The 21,368-nt window shown below is 35.6% G+C and overlaps 1 protein-coding gene across 6 annotated transcripts in view; it reads left to right on the top strand.

The window, feature by feature from the left end:
* LOC149803349 (sulfate transporter-like) overlaps positions 1-12,104 on the top strand; it is a 123,266-nt gene extending 111,162 nt beyond the window's left edge. For all 6 annotated transcript variants that reach the window (XM_089953054.1, XM_089953051.1, XM_089953049.1 and 3 more), the window contains one exon: positions 9,579-12,104. In XM_089953054.1, the coding sequence (XP_089809180.1) occupies positions 9,579-11,760 (2,182 nt within the window). In that variant the 3' untranslated portion in view covers positions 11,761-12,104. The remainder of the gene's footprint in view (positions 1-9,578) is intronic.
* The last annotated feature ends 9,264 nt before the right edge of the window (positions 12,105-21,368 follow it).

Raw genomic sequence — 21,368 nt, 5'->3', positions numbered from 1 at the left:
ACTGCAATTGGAAAAAATAACTAATATTAGTTACAGTCTTTTGAAATTGGTGGGGGGATTTTACCACCATCTTAACGAAAGAACGTTAAGAGGGTGGTATAATCCCCTACTCTGTTAAAAGGAAGTTTAAAGAATTTATTCCCCATAAAGCTCTTTTTGTTTGTTTTCTTATCTCAACGTAGCAGTAAATAAAAAACATTCCTCTTCGGAATGGGAGGTAAATCATTTGGCCATATTAAGAGAAAGCAGACGATACTTTCTAGAGTTACTTCCCGATGAACATAAACGAACATAGTACAAATAGCTGGAAAGAAATACCTAATAATACATTTCGAACAATAGAATAGACACAACCATTTTCTTGTATTTACGCTGTTGCAGCTGATACTATTCGAACATTCCGTGAGCATGTCACGTGATTTTCATACGCATATCGGTCATTGGCTTGTTTATGGTGGTGGCGCTGTACAGTTCCGTATTTAGCATAGGGACTGGTAACACTGACTATTAAAAAAAGACCTTGTGTATCTTAGGCATAGTTGAAAGAACATTTAGTTCCTTTATTTTGGTGTATGGTTGATGGGTGTAATATGGGTTATAGAGTATACAGCTTGGCCTTAGTCCAGATGTGCACCTTTTAAAAAAGGGCTCTCTCATCTTGGTCTTTTTCACTTCCTGAACTTCAGAGGTAAATTGTATAAAATATCGCCGATAACTTTCTTACATTTTATGTATTTGGTAATTCATTCATTGCACTTTCAGAAGCTGGTGTTGTCTAGTCTGGCAAAAGTCATTTTCTCTATTTTAATAGCTGCTACGGATAGTGTACTTTAGACTAATTCAGGTTGATTTTTTGAGAACAACGTTGCAGTCATTTTAGTTAACAGTGTGCTTAAATCATGTATAATTTCCAAAAGTACAGTATCCAAAGAAATGTCAGCCACATTACATTAAAGTAACGTAGAGGTATGCCAACATTCTCTCCACTGTGCATGTTTTAAATGCAAACAACTTCATCTTACATACGTCACTCTCTCAAAAGTACATAATAGCTGGTGAGCGCCCCCGGTGCAAGGAAGAAGTCTATGGATGTTGAAATCAAAAGGTTAAATAGGATTGTTTTCCCCAGAAATATCGGCATAATGAAATAAGGACTTATTGATTACAGTAAACTAAAAATATTGGTATGTCATCGGCCTTCAAGAGGAGCGCCGTAGCAAAATTGTTAATCAATCATCATTTGCGGGGTGCAGAATTAGCGTCCTCACGTTATTTGTGTTATACGCTGTAAAGAAGAAGCTTTGATGTATGTAGAGTGTCATGCAGTTGGCATAAATCCAATGATCAAATTTATACTTGATTTTATGTCGAACATTCAACGAAAAATTGTATTTATCGAAGGAATGGGCTTAAGGCATACAGTATGAAAAGTTGTCTTTGACGGCAAAAGCTGCGAGAAAGTAATACCTTTCTAATATTGGAAACATGCAAAGACTTTCCTTTTTATGCATTTATATTATTCCAGCCTCGATTCTATATAGGTAAGTTTGCAAATTGTGTGTATTTCAGCTTTGATCAATTTAGAACACTAGATTGTTTACGTTTGTATGAACGTTGTTTCTTCTTAATTTCGTTAGTCACTGACTGACAGATTTCTTCAAATCATGAATCATATTGTTATGTTTTGCTGATTTTATCTAGTATTGTTTGACTTATGTAAAAATATTTTATTAACTAATCGTTTTTGTTATTTTCGCATGGGGATGGTGGTTGCTTTTTCCCATACCAAATTCGAATCCACATACAAGACATAGTCGTCCTTTCTTTTCTTCACAATTATGTAGAACGAATAAGTGAAAAGAATTGATTGTTTGTCTTTCATTGTATTTAAAAAATACTTTGAAGTTACGATAATTTTAATTAGTTGATTTATTTTTAACGATGACAGTTTTGAAGACTAGTAAATGCATCTTGTCACGTTCTTCGACTTTTTGGAATATATTGATGAATTAGAAAATAAAGAAAACTTTATATATATAAATATACTCAACATCCCGTATCGCACAATCATCTGCAAAGAGATTCTTTCCCGTAATAGCCGAATCCTCAATGTATTTGATTAGTGCTGAAATTATCTAAAAAATGTGTTACTGTTCTTCTGTCCACAAAACAAGCTACAGCATAATTTCTCCCCTCATTTGTTTTGTTAAATGAATTTTTAATTGCCTTTATTTTGGTGTATGATTTATGGGTGTAGTTTGGGTTATAGAGTATGTAGCTATAGCTGGGCCTTACTTCAGATGTGTATGTATCGATTGATTTCTAGCTTCGCATGGTCAGCTTCACTTCCTGGATTTCAAATATGAATTATGAAAATGCGAGCCGATACTTTTTATTACTTTATGTATCTTTTGTAATTCAATCATTGCACTTTAAGAAGCTGACATTGCTTGATCTGCTAAAATTCATTTTTCCTAGTTTTAGATAGTGTCTATTATACGAATTCAGGCTGATATTTTGAGCACATGGGAGCAACCGTTTTGGTTAGCTGTGTGCTTAGGTCATTTACAGTTTGCACGAGTACAGGACTTAAAGAAATTTCAGCCATAGTGTAGCAAAGTAGTACAGAGGTATGTTAACATTCTTTCCAATGCGCAGAGTGTCCGCCTAAGCCAATTTGCATAAAACTAAGTAGGAATATTTCTTAGGACATGATATCTCAAAAGCATATTAGATGTGGCTTCTATAGAAACCATATTTAAAACCTATTTTTGACGCCTTCTTCCAAACAGCTAAGCCATGTTTGATCATTTTAGTTAGAAATGTTTCTTGGGCTGTACTGTATTAAAATAATAATAATGTGTCAGGAGCATCTCCCAAGGCAGTAGTGTGACTTCTATAGCAACCATATAGATTACGCTATTTTCAACTTCTTCTCCAGAACGGCCGAGTAGCTTTTGATCAGACTTGGTAGAGATGTGTCTTAGATACGTTCTGTCCAGATTTTCTCTGGAGTCTGTTCCCTAGCAACGGTGTGGCGTCCTTAGTAACCAGATGGAAAACCGATTTTGAGTTTCTCCATAACATTGTGCCATTTGTTATTAGGCTTGATACAAATGTTTCACATGATATGCTTTATTAGAAATGGCGTTTGGATGGATCCAGTGGCAAAGACGTGGCTTACATGGCAATTGTTATGTATGACTACTATAACTTCTCCAGAATGACTTAACCGGTAAAGATCAACCTTTATTTATTTGTGCCATCCCTGTACTAGACTGACTGCTAGGTCGGGGAACATTATCCCAAGGCCACCTTACAACCAAACATTTCAAGTTATGAGATGATGTAGGGACAATACATATGATATACAGAGAAAGAAATGGAAAAGACAAACGCACACACGTACACATGTGTGTAACATGTCGTATTTATAAAAAAAAACTAGGTACACGAACGTAAGTACGCATCATCTTTGTGATATAGACTTTGTTGATATTACATTACGTTCTTCCAGTTTTTCATCAAATAAAACTCAAATAAAAATGACCAGTTGCAAGAAAAGAAGAAAGAAAAAAAACAACAGAATTTATACACAAGTTGTATACTATTGCTTTAGATCCATTAAAAAAACCAACAAAAAATACATCCTAGTTTTTCATTGCTGTTATGCATTTCAAACTATTTGTTTAAATTCATAAATGGAGGCGACCTTGCCTATTGATTCTGCAAGTGTAACTATAATATTTACCCGTAATAAGCAAGAAATTACACAAAATGTCGAATTATATTTCCTTTATTGGCCTGATGCACACTATAGTTGGGCAACAAGGTGCAAATTGTTAAATGAGACCTGACCAACAAATTGAGCTGAATAAAGTTAGTTTTATGTAGGCACTGAAAATGCGAGTATGAAGTATACATAAATTTGCAAAAGAAACGAAAGAAAGAAAAAGAAGTACATGGATGCGATGAACAAGGACCGATGAATTGATAGTTTATAAGCAATGATGAAAATGATGAGTAGATAAATGGATATGTGGAGGAGAAAATTTATGAATTAGGAAATGACATAAGTGGCACATATAATAAATTAATTAATCGATGACAGAATAAAACAAAAACAAGTGAAAGAACAAGAACAAATTAAGCAGAGGAAACTGAATGAATGATCAAAAGATGAACGAATGAGTTGATAAGGTGAATATATGAGTGAGTTGGTAAAGTGAATACGTAAATGAGATATTAAGAATTAAGCAAATGATGATAAATTAATAAAAAATATTTAAACTGTCTTGAATCAATTCTTGGTCCATTTTCAAAACTTTCATGTGCCAGTTTGTCTTATGTGACGAACTACTGAAGGTGCCGATAATATATGACGAATCCTATTTACTGACAATAAATAGACGAAGCAACGTTAAAAAAGACACTTGTAGTATATAAAATTGTCATACTTTTTTTAAAAAAATAAGCATGCCATAGGTTTATTTGAAAATAAAACTTGGCACAAGTTTATTTGAAAAGGACACTTGGCATAGGTTTATTCGAAAAGGAAACTTGGTATAGGTTTGTTCGAAAATGAAACTTGGTACAGATGTATTTGAAAAGGAAACTTGGCTTAGGAAACTTGACAGGTTTATTTGAAAAGGAAACTTGGCATAGGTTTATTCGAAAAGGAAACTTGGTATAGGTTTGTTCGAAAATGAAACTTGGTACAGATGTATTTGAAAAGGAAACTTGGCTTAGGAAACTTGACAGGTTTATTTGAAAAGGAAAATTGGCATAGGTTTAGATGGAAAGGAAACTTGGCAAAGCATTTTGTCATAAGGAGACCTGTAATGAAAGTGCAAGATAGATTTATTTAATATTCTGTTGCAGAATTGGAAAAAAGAAATAGTTACGAAATATAGTCATGAATAGTTATAAGAAAGGAATGAGTATTAAAACCTGATTTATTGACACATTGGAAAATGAACCATTACAGAATGAAAAAAAGACAAAAAAAAAATCCAATGAAAGAAGTAACTTATCAATAAATTCAAGAAATAAGAAGTTTAAGTAGAAAGGTGAATATCAACATGTTGGCTCCAGATGCCTATTTGGCCACCTTCATTAATTCTTAGAATTGCAAGATGTACTTATATATATTTTCTCGTCAATTTCATCATAAATGTGACATTTCTACCTTTTTTCCTTATCGTTAGCTTTACCTTACTCAAAACCGTTTAGGTACCATGATCTGTCAGTCTCCTGCTGTTGTTTAATTTACTGACGGATTTCATATTCATCCAAGCCACATCCTACACCAGCCTAAATCCCTTCTTTTCTTTTCATTGCTTGAAATCTCTACCTGATAATTAGAATATTGGATTCCTAGCTCCCGAATTTGATTGAAGCTGGCTGTAGCTGTCCTTGTTGGTTAAAGATCCTATGTACATTTTATCTAAGTCATTCTTTGTGACTTCCTTCACCAATGGGGAAATTTACTTTCTCTTGTTTTTCTCCTCCAGCCCTAGAAATTTAGTATCATATTTCTTAAGTAGTTTTTGTTTTGGTTTGAAGTTGCTCTTGCTTGTGGTGATTTTGGTGTCAGAGTAGTTCAGGTCACTCCTAAATTTGTCATTTTCCTTTTTTGCATCTTGCAACGTTTTACTGTCAATAGGTATTTCTAAAATTACAGTGAATCAACTTTATCCTTTTACCTTTCTGTCTTTTCTTGAATCATCCTTTCACTGCATAATACTATCTCGGTTATCATATCTTCCTTCACATTCTCTAACAGTTCCCTCACCATAGTTGAGACTGAACCAGCTTTGATCAAACCTTTTAGGAAGATTTCTATGGTTATGCTCTACAGGTCTTTGCGCAGGTTGTTCATTCAGGAACGGTTTTCGCAGCAATCCGATGGAAAAACTATTTTCACATTTCTTCACTGGAACGGCTTAGTCAAGTGTGATTAAAATTTGGTAGGATAAGTTTGTATGTCATATAGAGACGATTTTGTACAGATTGTCTCTCTAATATTCTTGTGGCTTCCATAGAAACTTTCTGAAAAACGTATTTTCAGTTTCTTCGGAACGCATGGGCCAGTTTTGATCAAAGTTGAGGTTTAAACAATGGTGTGGCTTGCATAGCAACCAGGTTGGAAACCAGTTTTTTGGCTTCTTTGCCATGACTCAGACGGTTTTGATTAAGACTGGTTAAAATGCTCCTTAGGATATACTCTTATGTATTGTGCTTGGAGTGGATCCTCTAGCAACAGTATGGATTCCATAGCATTAGAACGAAAAAAGCCACATGCGTTAATCTTCCATAATAATTTACAGTTAATGTTGCTAATATATTTAAACAACCCCCCATCCCCGGCCCAAAACAAAAACAACAAAAACAAAAGCAAAACAAAAACGCAAATAACGAATGTCTCGCTCCAAAACATCCTGACCATATCAGACCCAATTTGTTCGGCAGAGACATAGCATGAATGCCTTTCACAAAGTTATAATACAGTGAATCAACATCCTAAATGACATTATCAGCCAGATAGCTGCAAATTCACCTGACATGCGTCTATTTAAACCCAAACTACCGGCCTTACTGCTATTACTACACTGGCCCTTCAAATATAGACCATTAAGAAAAAAAGAACATTATAAGAACGGAATAGAATAAGTTTCCATCAAGTTCTTTATAATTTTGTATATTTGTATTTTTAAAACTTACTTTTAATGGACACTGTATCGTGAGTATTGTGTTGATGTGTCATTAATCCCTATACATTCAGTTGGACTTGATATATGGGAAGACAAGAAATACACCATGTATAAATAACATGATCCCACACCATGCTGTTTAAGAGTCAGTTTGGTTGAATGTTGTTCTTGGTTGGTTTTTAACGGAACTTTCAATCCATAATTGACTTTATCATGCTGAGGAAACCGGAACCATGTTATTTTTCTATGGACACACCCTGGACGTCTAGCCTGGAAGGCCTGTGCAGGTATTGAGTTCGATCATTACCAGTTTGAAATTGTTGTTACCATGTCATGATAAATTGAATTCATGGTACACATACACACACATACACACACGTACGCACACGTATGCACGCACACGCGCGCGCACACAAACACAGAAGCTACACTAGAAGATCGCAAAATACCATACGATGCGTACAAAGGAAACCTGGAATAACCTGTTTGCTTGTTGTTGCTTCTGTTTTGTTTTTCTTTTTATTCTGATGTTTGCAATACGGGGAGATAGATCATCGCTATATTTGTCTGTCTGTCTGTCTGTCCGGAAACATTTAGATCATTCAAGGTATTTCGATAAACTTTGGTACATAAACTGGAATAGTGGTCCGGATGTGTATATTGATACTCGCAATTCTTCAGCTGCAATGTTTTTTAAAAAAAAATGTTTTCGTCCATTTTTCCGTCCAGCCATCCATTGTCCGTGCATCTGTTTTCGGAGAACAACTCTCAAACCGTTCACGGTATCTCTGACACTTGACCCACATCCTGTACCAGTGGTCCAGTTCAGCCTTTCGCTCTTCGTATTTCATCAGTTTGAATATATTTTTAATGTTTTTTTTTGTTTACACTTTTGTTTCCAGACTAAAACTCCAAAAGCTTTAAGATGATCCTGTTAAGCTTAGCACACATTAGACTTATAATCCAGATTTGCCTTTTGCTGTACACTATTCGTAACTTTGAATTCCCCACTGCTCTGTACCCAACACTGGCTATCCATTCGATCCAGAATCAAACACAAAATTTGTTCTCTCTGCTACGTTTCACTGTCGGACTCTAGTCCAACATACCTATCCGACGTCACCCATATGTAAACACCAGCAAGATACTTACGCTCTTCTTCTGACAATCGTATACTCATTATTCCCACTATGAAAACAAAGTCATATGGACAGCATTCTTTTGCATACCAGGGCCCAGCAACGTGGAATGAATTGCCTTTGAAGTTAGACACAAAGACACAGTGATCCAGTTCAAGAGTGCTCTCAAAACTCACTTATTTCGACTGCAAGAACAAACTTAAAGACCTAATAATGTTTCCTACCTTAAATATTCTCAGCATGTTTTTTTGTTTTCTAATTTCATGGTGTTTGTTTTTGTAATCATATCATTATATGTTTTTTATCTTATAGGTGTTGTCTAATGTTGTAAAGCGCTTAGAGCTTCTAAAGATTAGGCGTTATACAAAGTCCTCATTATTATTATTATTATTTAAGTCCATGTGTTCATCCATCTATCAATTATTCATAATTGTATAAACCTCTCGAAGCCGTTAAAGATACCTCTATAAAATGTGGTACATATATTGGACTAGTAATGTATTTGACTAGCGATATATTGAACCAGTAATGTGTTTAATTACTGATATATTGGACTAATAATCTTTTTGGCTAGTGATATATTGGACCGGTAATGTGTTGGACTAGTGATATATTTTGACTAGTTATGTATTGGACTAGTGATGTACAGAACTCGTGATATAGTGGACTAATGATGTGTTGGACTAGTGATTTATTTTGACTAGTTATGTGTTGGACTTGTGATGTACTGAACTGGTGATATAATGGACTAGTGATGTTTTGGACTAGTTGTATATTGGGCTAGTGATGTGCTGGACTAGTGATGTTTTGAACTAGTGATGTATTGGACTCAATATATAGTAGACTAATGATGTGTTGGATAAGTGATGTGCTGAACTAGTGGTATAGTGGACTAGCGACATATTGGACTTGTTTTTCAGTTTTACTAGTTTTAATATTTTGTCCGTTTGTCTGTTCATCATCCATCAGCCAAACGTTTCGTTTCTTGAGAAAAGCTCATAATGCCTATCACATCTACATATGCTTTGTACATACGAACCTTTAATGTACAAATGTTCGACTAATTACTCCTAGCAGATATTTTTGAGAAGTGGACGATGTCTATGACTCAGTGTTCCTTGTTTCTTTTTTATCTCTTGATATATATATATATATATATATATATATATATATATATATATATATATATATATATATATATATATATATATATATATATATATATATATATATATATAATACGAGGCCTTGACTGTCACCATGTATTTTTCATCAGTACGTGTGTGTGTCTGACTGTCCACAAGAATATCGTTTCCAGAGCATAACTTTAAAACCATTCTAAATATTTCAGACAAACATGTTACAGGCGACAAGCAAGTTGCGTTGAGATGTTATTTTATTTTTTAAATTGTTCGCATTCGATACTTTTTATGTTACCCTAGAAATAAACAGTAGCATTAGTGGTATATAAAGTCAGAGTCCTGCAATATGGAGCACTGTAATGAGTAGTATAAAAATTGAGATTGTTGGATAATAGGGTGGTCTCGTAAGGAGTATTATATTGCTCTCTAAATGACTCTTTATAAATATACGACGGACAAAGAACTAGCAACCTTAACCTTGCTCATCGTGTTCATTTTATCGAGGATTTTTAAAATCACTATAATTAATTATTAAAAATAGTTCTAAGATAATCATAAAATAATTAATCCTCCTCTCTTTCCAGGGCAAGCTTCGAGCTACTACCGTCCACCTTGGGAGATGGCGATGTTGCGACCCTTACCAAGGTTGCCAGTCCCAAAGAGAATCTACAGTTGCCCATACGACGGTTCCTTCACACACAGTCTGACATTGAGAAAAAGTTCTCGTCAAATGCTCAGAGTACCGATATATGTACAAGACTTATGTCCTCTGTATCCTGCTCGAAGGAGAAGGTCCGTAGCACCGTATATGACTTTTTTCCTATCATTAAAGTGATTCGAAAGTACCAGTTTCGAAACTACATCGTTAGCGATATTCTCGCTGGAATATCTGCATCGTGTCTTCACTTTCCGCAAGGACTTGCCTTTGGAATTCTGGCTTCACTTTCTCCGGCCTATGGACTATATACGTCGTTTTTTCCAGTCATGTTATATATGATATTCGGAACATCTCCACATATCTCCTTTGGCTCCAGCTCTGTAACTGCATTGTTGACGGCTGAACTGGTTGAGACAGAAGCCTTGAAAGTTTATCCTGCGGAAACCGCCCAAATCATGTCTTTAGCCAATCAGTCAAGCGATTTGAATCTCACCTATGTTGGCGTTGCTCGTGATGAGGACGATTTGCAATATAAAGTGTCCATTGCTGCTGGATCAGCCTTTCTAGCTGGACTTATTCTTTTTATCCTTGGCCTCTGTAGACTCGGGTTCATCACCACGTACCTTTCAACCTCTTTCGTGGGTGGCTTCACAACAGCAGCAGCTTTTCACATCGTTACAAGCCAAATACCAAAAGCAATCGGGGTACAAATACCCGTCATAAAAGGAATAGGGAAAGTTATCAATATTTATATTGCAATCTTTAGCCAGATTCAGACTGCTAATGTTGCTTCAGTCCTTATGGTTGTCTGTTGCGCTATCATTCTGATTTTCGTGAAGGACTTTATAAATGAGCGTTACAAGGCAAAGCTTAAGATACCTATTCCGATCGATTTGATTCTGATAATTCTTGCAACTATTATCTCCTATTTTGGCAACCTGAATGAGGCTTACAGGATTAAAATTGTAAAGAACATCCCATCTGGATTTCCACATCCAGAACTGCCAAATCTTTCGCTCGTTTCATCTTTAATCGGATATTCAATAGAACTGGCTGCTTTGGTGTTTTTTTTAACCATATCGATGGCCAAGCTAATGGCAACCAGACACGGTTATGAAATAGACGATAACCAAGAACTGATTGCGTATGGACTCTCGAATATTGTAAGCTCCTTTTTCCATTGCTTTGTTTCCTGTGTAGCGCCACCTAGGACGATGCTTCTAAACTCTCTGAACGTAAAGACTTCTCTCCATGGCCTATTTTCAGCATCAATAATGTTACTTATCCTGCTATTCATTGGACCTCTTTTTTCATCATTACCAATCCCCGTCTTGGCCGCTATGATCATGGTGGCAGTCAAGAGTCTCTTGACGCAAGTTTTAGACCTTCCGTCCATTTGGAGAGTCAGCAAATATGACTTTGTGACATGGGTTGTCACTTGTTCTTCCGGTATATTATTAGACCTTCCGTATGGTCTGATATGCGGAATTATTTCCTCCCTTTTCGTGGTTGTGCTTCAGAGTCAGATGGCTAAGTCCTATTTACTAGCCAAAGCCGTTGACGAAGACATTTTCCTGAACGCCGAGAGGTACAAAGATTTGGTAGACATTCCAGAAATTAACATTTTCAAGATAGATTATTCTTTATACTTTGCCACGAGCGAACTATTCCAAAAGAAGTTATATCTCAATACCGTAAATCCGAGACATCTTGAAAAGAGCATGGAAATCAAGGTGGAGATTGCAGAGGCCAACAACACCGTATCTTCTGGCAAGCAAACCAGTGTCGAGAATGGTGACGTAGCTACAACGTTGACAACAGATAATGTAATCAAGGTCATTATTCTCGATTGTCGAGCTGTTACTTTTATTGATCTCAATGGAGTAAATACACTAAGAACAATTGTGGCTGACTTCAAGAAAGTAAACATTGAACTTTTCCTAGCAAATTGTACGGCATATATGTATCAAGTGCTAGAAAATTCTGACTTCTTTACGTTGCTTCCCAGAGAACAGATTTTGTTCGACCTACCAGATGCCGTTGAAGCAGCCCGCATGCTTCTTACAAGGATCAATACTGTACGAGAGGACAATGATCGCGAAGAATAATTTATATTATAAATATCAAATATGGGGAACATCTGCAAAATATCAGCTTTTAATGCTTTTGTAGAACATTATGTGTAGATTTAAAGTCAGTTTGCCCAGTAAAATTGAATCCAAATAAAGGCCTGAAACGTACTGTTTCAAATGAACGAATAATCCGATTATCAAAACATACCGACTGTAAATCCTCACTTAATAGAGGCGCAACTTGCATTTATGTGTGACGTCCATGTAGGCCAAGCCAATCAACCTGTAACACAGAAGCTTCAACATTGCATGGTCGTTTACTGTAATAAATGACGAATTTAGTGCAATATACTGTCACAAAATGTGATCAAAATTAAAAATGGTTTGTTTTTTCTCTTCCTTTAACTTTTGAAATTTTTTGAAGCGCTTTCAGATAAGGCCCCACTGCTGATTATGTTTAATTTTTGTGCAACCGTAATACAAGCGATCAGACCATCCCAAATCTTTCTAAACGCTGAGAAAACGATTCAGACATATTATTTTGGCAATCATCGGGGGAAATGCGTGTGTGTGTGTGTGTGTGTGTGTGTGTGTGTGTGTGTGACGAGGCCTTAAATTAACAATTTCAATGAACTGTAGTTTGTTTTCATAGGGTTATTGTCTATGACTTTGACTAAAAGTATGACTATAATGTGTGTTTCTCTTTTTTTCTCAATATGGTTTATATGAATGATAAGGTTTGAAAATACCCCTAGATATCGGTAATATGTTGAATGCACATTGCTTTTATACGCACATATTTTCCAAATAAGTTTAAGATTGTCTACAGAAAACTGTGTTGTAAGAGTTTATTGACTCATCACATCTCTTCCCGATGTGTCCACGACAAAATGTAATTCTGGGTTCACAGTTCTTTTGGAGATTGTTAAGTTGTTAATATAAAGCGTTAAAAAAAGATTACAGATGGTTTGAAAATTGCCACTCTGCTGTACTCGTCTCCACAGGTTCTTGCAACTTTGAATTCTTGATATCGGGTAACACCGTAGTAAACTTCTATGGAAAGTATACACATATGATTTTAATGACTCTAGTTCTTCTAGGTTACTTGCAAACTTCAAAAGTTCCGGTGGGTTTTTTTTTGTTTTTTTTTTTTGTTTTTTTTTTTTAAACCGATCGCTTATGCTTAGTTATTATGGGATTGCGGACTACGTAAATTTTTTTACTATCCTCTTAAATTGAAGAGCTTGACAAAATGAAAAAACTACGCACCTCAGAAACCTTTACAACGATAGTGCTCCAATGATCATGGACAACTTTATGTTTTACAATAACACATGAATAACATAGTTTTACGAAGATTTTTACTTAGTTCAAATTTCAATCACGATACATATTAGACTGACATTAGGAAGTCACCACAACAAAATACATTAGTGGGGACAAATGTTTGGAACTATTTTTGATAGACTCTTAACGTGCATACGTGACCGCCAAATTGGTCGGTGTAGGGATAATGCCCAAAATTGGCGAATAAAGCGTCAGATAGCATAAGCTCTGACAGCCCCGATGGTGCAGAATGTATTACTTGGTGTAAGATTTTCGTCCAACTCAGATTCTCTTTTTCTTTCACTCCACTCTCATTGGTAGATATATATTTGTTTAATTAATTGTTCACCTATTATGAACGTCTCAGTCTATAATGTATACCAAACTTCAGTACGATAAACCATAAGTAAATAACTAAGGCGGATCAATATACGTAAGTGAATAGAATCATAAAATAGTGACTTACAGATATCTTTACAGGACACTGAAATAGGTATATCTTTTACGGGGAAAATGATAATTGTGATCACTTTTCAATGACATTAAGCCATGTTTGAAGATGATACTCATTCCAAAATTCAACAGTGTGCTACTGTGTTAGCTGAATTCGTCCTTACGATCAGACTTAGGCAACGACCAATCCAAAAAGGTGAACATTTTGGCCATCGCCATTATTACTACAGAACCAGCCAATGGCATTGAAAAGCAATGACGCAGATAATGTCAAGGAATCTTTATTTGACATTTTACATAACCCAATATGGACAGGGAATAACGGAACGTTTCGTCTATCCTGTGGTAACAATGGAGGATATAAGGACGACTGAAACTGAATGTGATATATATGTATGTGTAACTAAAATATGAACAGTGGAGAAAAATATTTCATGATAAACGAAATGAAAATAACAGCTAAAAAGACAATCTATTTTGCAAAATGTGTTTGAGTCATGGGACAATCTACATACCATGTAGTAAAGCACCTTAACAATGGCACAATTATATAAACACTGCAACAGTTTTTGTTGTTTTTTTTTAAATACAAATATTACATCTGAAAATGTGAAGACATAACTTGTGAGTAAAAATGCGCAATTAATGAACAGTTAGATGGGTAGAATAAATATTCGATATATCAGACGACTATGACACTGGTTGCATTTAAGAAGGGGATTTTGAAACTCCATTACACTCGTATGACTATTTCAAGACCTACCCTTAAGCTCGAGAGAGATATTATATAACTACATCTGCATTAGTTTGTAACTACTGCGAAGGTTTTCAATTGATCAAAACGTAACCATGTCATCAGGCCGAGCCGTACAAACTGTACCGAGAATTACTTTATACCAGCTTCGATGAAAAGATCCCCGTGCGATGTAACCAAAAACTGAAACAGACGGTATACACAATACATGCCTCCAAAACGAAATAAAGATAAGATCCGAACAAACAGGAGTGTGTATAAAATACTGAACACAATTTTACATTTAGATAATTAGCAGTATCTACGCTACTAATCTAATTTTACCATTGGAACAATAAAATTGTCCATTTCTTTCTTTGCTATCGTCCGCTCGTATTTAGCGCTCAACTGCGCACTCGAGTTTGTTCGGATCTTACCTTTCGGTCAATGGTGAAATCCAAGACTGTCCGAATGCAAAATTGCGCTTCTAGTTGGATTGTTGTCCAGACGTCAAGATCGGCGAACAATTATTGCATTTTCTCCATTATATCACAAATTGAACGAAGTGTGTCGAGCTGTTTTGAAAATTGAACTATTCTTGATTACGACTGGCCTAAGTTGGAAATTAGCAGACGCAATTAGGATCAACTAGCAGTGTTGGAACTACCGAGGGGTGCGGACCGGTGTCTTCCCTTGTGTTATATCTTTGCAGATTAGAACCCCCATCCCTTGATTTTCTTTGTAACGAGCCCCAGTGGTTTATACCACGATAAAAGCAGAAACAAACCTTCAAACTTTCATTCACTTCCAGCTTAAAGCTTTGCATACACTTGCTTTCACATCAACTATCTGCTTCAACAATCGTGGCTTATGCTTTATATTGAACTAAATATAAACGACTAGCTTTGCCATTGACGATAAAAGGTTCCATTATCAAATTTTTGGTTAGATTTTTCCAAATCTGTCTCATACATGTGTAATTTAGGGAACATTTTTGTTAAGAACATGGCTATTGTCTTCAATGCAAAATGATGATAGCTTCGCTTATTATATACTTTAAAAACAATTCCATTAGTTTCAACTTGTTGCTACTTGTCAATATCCAGAGATATATGGCAAATCGTGCCTGCATTGGCGACCGAAACGCTGACCACGCCCTAAATCTGATGGAAGCCAGAGGCCGGCATTGAATGTAACCCCTTCTGTTCAATCCGTATATCAAGCTTTCCTGCTCATAAAATAATCTCTCATCCAAGTTAAATAAACAAAAACTGAATACATGTAAAGACTTAAAGGAGAAAGCTATGATTTATTCAAATATTGAATATGGTTGACTAGTGATCGCTGTAAGTACGTGTGTGTGTGTGTGTGTGTGTGTGTGTGTGTGTGTGTGAGAGAGAGAGAGAGAGAGAGAGTGTGTGTCGTTTTATCCAACCTGAATATAACTGTTTTGTGGTGTACTTAATGAAACACAAGTGGCTCCAAAATGTATATCCTTCTCTTATGATATTACCTAACACTTATGGACCATAATACCCTGGCAACATATCGCACACTGCACTTTCAAATCTGCCCGCCACCATGATACCAACAATGTAACAATCACAACGATAACCTCAGACGAAGTTCTTCTGGAGAGTGGTATCTGTAATTTTCACTGATGTAGGTCATGAAGAGTAATGGCTCTCCTTGTCGCCATAGTTACATCGTATAATTTCATTCATCCGGATACAAATTTAACCATCGTCCTTCAAAGTGCAAATAAGGAGGTACAAATGTAAAGGGAAAGCAAACTTTCCATGGTCTATTGCCTATTTAATCGATGTTCCTGTTTGAACAAACAATGTTAGATCATGACATTAACAGTCAACTTTATCACAAGAAAAATATTCGGTTGTTTAGATAGGATGAAAACCACAACAATCAGTTAAAAATAAGACAAACGAGCGAACAGACAGACGGACAATTTTTGGAAAAGATGGAAGATGGATGACTGGACTGATAGAAAGAAAACTTATATACAAATTAAAGGATGGGAGGACATTTATACAGATAATAGAATATAAAATATTCAGACACACACATTAGGGACAGTGAGACCCATGTTCAGAGTATCGGACTATTTGCAATATTTAGAAAGATTCTAGACAGCTAATAAAATTTCAAAAAAATAGCTATAACCAAATATTGTAATATGCAATACAAATTAGTTAGATGGAAATTTTCTTTAACAAAACAATGAGGCAAAAAGTGGAGAAGAAATAAACATATTGGTCCTTTGTTGAGGAAAAAAAATGATCTGAGTAAACAACTTAACACGTGTTACGATTATTTTTAACTAAGTAAATCAACAAGTAATATCGAACGTGTTTTTAATAAAAATGTTAGTATCATAATGCATCCGAAATATTTCTTTGCTATTGATGCTACATTCATGAAAGAACAGTGCAAACATATGAGTCTATTACATTTAGCTAATGAACCCTTTATAAATGATTTCTTTATTGGTCTAGAACTTAGAAATTTTGAGATTCATATGTACCGACATTTAAGAAATATGTACCAACATGTAGTAAATAAAATATGTACCAACATGTAAGAAATATGTACCAACATATAAGAGAGACGGAGATTTTCCGAAATAACCTTGCAGCCTTCTCGGGAAATAATTGATTATTATCATAAACAATATAACAATTGTATGTTGCTTTCAAAAAAGTACTCGGTTCTAAAAAATCGTATCCGATACTAGAAACATTTCTCATTATCTCAAAAACTTTTTATATTTGTTTCGCAACTAAATAAGATGGGGCTGTATTTCGCTAGCAACATGGTTGACACCTACGAGCAATTGATGCACTTGATTTCCAGCGCGGTGGTGCACTTATGTTAAATCGTATCAGCATGTCTAATCGGCATAGCATTTGCAGTAGTGAACACAAAACGAACAAGAGTTTCCACTCAGCTCCGATTATAAATTTCTGCAAATAATAGAAACTTGCAGACCAAACGCCCCAATAAACACACTAACGAAGTATAATCAAACCGTGAGAAAATACTAAAGTGAAAAGTTATAAATTTAATTTTGTTTCTATTTGTTGCCTTTCATTTAAAATAGGTCAATGAATATTTGCTTTGAAAATCAAAGATTCTCGAAACGTCCATCCTTTAACGTAATGGGAACATGTGCTATTATATCAGTGATGATTAATTTTGTAAAGTATGTTGAGAGTTATTTTCAGACAAAATGAATACAATTTTATCTAGTCACGCCCTCAAGGAAGTTTTGAAAACACATTAAAGTGGATCTTTCTATTGGATAGAGTTGAAATGAAAGAAATTTTCGCGAAATTTTGACTTTTCATTTAAAGTACTATTTGGCGTGGTGTAAAATTTGCATCTCAAGAGGTTCATATAAACGCAATTTATTTTTATCTAGTGAGGACCTGATTTTGTTGTTATTTTTTATTATAGAATTAAATGATCATGTTATAGGGTTTAACGCCATTTTTCAGCACAAGAGATGCTATTAATGGCGGCCAGTATTAATGGTGGAGGAAGAACCCTGGAAAACCCCGGAAAGAACCACCGACCCACGAGAAGCTACCAGCAAGCTTTCTCACATATCCACATTGGCAGAGCCCAAGACTCGAACCCACGCAGACAGGTGACATGGCAGTGATCCGTAACGGTGAGCGCTTTAAACCACTCGGCCACTAAGGGCCCCCAGTGGGGACCTGAAGTTGACGGTATAAAAGGAAGATCTGTTAGGTGACTCTACGTTTTATTATAGAATTAAATGATCATGGTTGGGTATTTGTTGAAATGTAAATTTTACCTAAACACTCACAAAGTAAATAAAGTCCGAATGACTTTATGTTAACTTTGTGAGTGATTAGGTCAAATTTACACATCGATAAATACCCAAAATGATCATTTAATCTTTATAATTCCAATTCCGTCCTTTCTTTTGTCAAATCAACGTAACGTATTCCATCAACAATGCATTCCAAATTAAGTAGCGCGTACTTTCCTTTTATTCGCCGCTTCACATCGTCCCATAATACATAACCTGTACAGAATCAAAAGAACATATTGACTCATGTCACAGTTAAGTTTATTCAGAAACTTCATACTTTACATATTAGGCAATGGCTACCGGTGGTTTCAACACATTTAGTTTATTTACAACATTCTTGTTCAATTTTAGTCAGTCACATCTGCTACATCAGGTGACCATGACCTTACGTAATAACAGCTGATAGAATTGAAAAAAGTGTGCGAGATTAAAGTACCAATCAGACCTTAAATCATTATGGATTTTATCAATGAACAACATGGAAATATGAACAAGATGATGCTAGCCCTTGCTAAAATAAAGGTAACAATTAAATAAATTGTATACAGGAATAACAATTTTATATCATTCTCAATAGCGTTAATTCTCAACAAGACCCGTCCAATGTGATTGCTGTCACAGTTAAGTTTATTCGGCAATATCATACTTTACATCTTAAGCAATGGCTACCCGTGGTATCAGCACATTCCTTTTCATATAAAAAATAACAACACTGTTTTTAATTTTAGTCAGTTCTATACAGAAATAACATTTTATATCTTTTTCATTATATATCTTTTTCATCAGCGTTAAGACCCTTCCAGTTATCTTACGTGAAATTAATGGTGCAGTTGTTCAATGTAGAGTTTGCTCGCAAAACCTGCGATATGTTTTGTTTGGTTGCATAGTTGAGTGTCGGAGTGCTGGAAGGACTGTGCGCTTAGAGTGTTTGAACTTCAGATTGGAGATTTTACCAATGGTTGCTGACCTTGATCTGAAGTGAAAGGGGGGTTGGTGTTAGGGTCTGATAAAGACAAAGCTCTACCATTAGCTATATTTTCTAAAACTGAACTAATGAGTTGTTTTTGTTCAGTGCTTGGTCTTCGACTGTATGTATGTATGTATGTATGTATGTATGTATGTATGTATGTATGCATGTATGTATGTATTTAGAGAGAGAGAGAGAGAGAGAGAGAGTCGGATGCTGTAGGTGATCCTTATGTGATACACCATTTTCATTTTGGGTTAATATGATGCAGTACTCGGCCTGGAATTTACGATTTATTTTTCTTCATTAAAGGCATAACTATCGTACAAGTCCGTGTCGCATGCTTACCAATTAATATGGAAATATGCAACAACTGTGTTTGTCTTCAGCCTAAGTTCAACCTTCAAGTGCTTCCGAGCTCCAGCTGCTCACCAATAATCACCCGAGTTATTTTTATCTAATGCACGCCTTTTCTTCTCAAAACCGCTTTAAAAGCGGGTCTGCCTCTTTTCATTCCCTTTCTAATTATTGTGTCCACCACTACCGGAATTTGTCAAATGCACCACATTACCGCTTTTGGAGCATTCCTAATAAGAACGGAATTACAAGCGACTTCGATGCCTTAATTAAGAGATGGCACCTCTTAATTCTAAGCTGAATATTTTGAACGTCGTTTATACCTAACATCTTGTTTATTTCAAAGAAAGGGTAATATAAAATATTTTTTAACCAAACCATTTCTTTCCTTCCAAACTTTAATTAGATTGGAATAATGGTGAAATTTATATATAAAAAAATGAAGGGGTTGGGGCCTTAAAACAAAGTACAGAATGATAGCACTGAGAGTTCAGGTAGACCATTGTCCACTACAACTGGGCAGTGACCATCACTGAAACCTACGCACTTATTGTATCCATGACAGACTGCGCAGTCTTTCGCAGACTTTTAAGAAACTCTTCAATTTTCGTTTATCAGGAGATGATTTGGGTAACATGTTTTCTTTTTGTACACATACCAAAGTCTTCTATAATAATTTTCATCACCTTAAAGGAGACCAGAAACCAATGGAAATATAGAATAATAATAAAAGTACTATAGCAGAAAACCTTATTCTGAAGTATCATCTGCGACTGTAATGCCAATATTTAAATATTGGCCTATCTTCTAGGAGCTGAATTTCCGTGACCTCGTATGCAAAATTTCCGCGCCTATTCGGTTACTTTCGGGATGTGACGTCATAGTAGCGACTCCAGCAACCCAAGTGAGAGTTGCCAGAGTAAAAGACAATACCGTTTTGCGTTGCTTACGGGTGTAATAGAACATTAACAAAAGCCTGTGAACAATATTTTTTTTCTTTTCCGAAAGATAAAGGCATCATGAAAGAATGGGTACATTATTACAAACGAGTCGATTTCAAAGCAACACCATACAGCACTATGTGCTCGTTACATTTCTCAAAGGAATGTTACGAGAGGGATCATGAAAAAATAGCAGCTCAAAGATACGCAAATGCTAGGCCTAGACTAAAAGTTGGCGCTGTTCCAGACATACCTTTGAACATTTTAAATCCTGGGAAAAGAGTTAAACGTGTGAGTTACGAAAATGGGCAGAAGGACGAGTAAGTGACCACAAAATGCAACAATCAATCCATAAAAACAGCAGTGCTAAAAACAAATCTGATAGCCCGACACCCTGGGCCCCTTCTGGTTTTAGTTCCGGCCCATCCTGTATTCAAAGTGAGGTGCCCGTCAGGCTTGTCGAAACAAAAAGTGTTTGACTGAGGAAACTTTGATCACGCTGGTGAAATGAGTAAATGTATTTTCAAGATGTTGACATACATGCCTTAACACGGCACAATCTAAATCAAATCACCACTGTCGTAGGTGAAATTTAGATCTGATTTTAATCAAATCGAATCTTTGCTAAAAATAAGATTCTGAACCTGTCGTGTTTCAAGAAAACACAATTTTCAGTAATCTTATAAAAATTAAATTTAAAAAAAATGCATTGTATACATGTAGTATGCATAAACGGTAATCTGTATTAATTGGAACTGATATAAAACTATTCCTTGGGCAGTTTGAAAAGGAGCGATTAAAAAAAAGGTCAAAGTTTCACATTAACTGTCTGACAATAGAACGGGGGAGGGACTATTGACCCCACCCCTTGCCCCAATGTGCGACCGCCCATTTGACGTGCCTTTTCTCGCTGTGATACGCCTTATTATTCCCCCATGACAAGCCCCTTTTGCATATTCTGGTCAGTTCTGGCTAAATTGCAAAATAGCTAAAGTTTTGATTTAAGTA

This window comes from Sinohyriopsis cumingii, chromosome 3 (genome assembly GCF_028554795.1).
Source record: "Sinohyriopsis cumingii isolate HCF-2022 chromosome 3, ASM2855479v2, whole genome shotgun sequence".
In the NCBI taxonomy this organism is placed as follows: domain Eukaryota; kingdom Metazoa; phylum Mollusca; class Bivalvia; order Unionida; family Unionidae; genus Sinohyriopsis; species Sinohyriopsis cumingii.
This window is presented reverse-complemented; position numbering and strand designations above follow the sequence as displayed.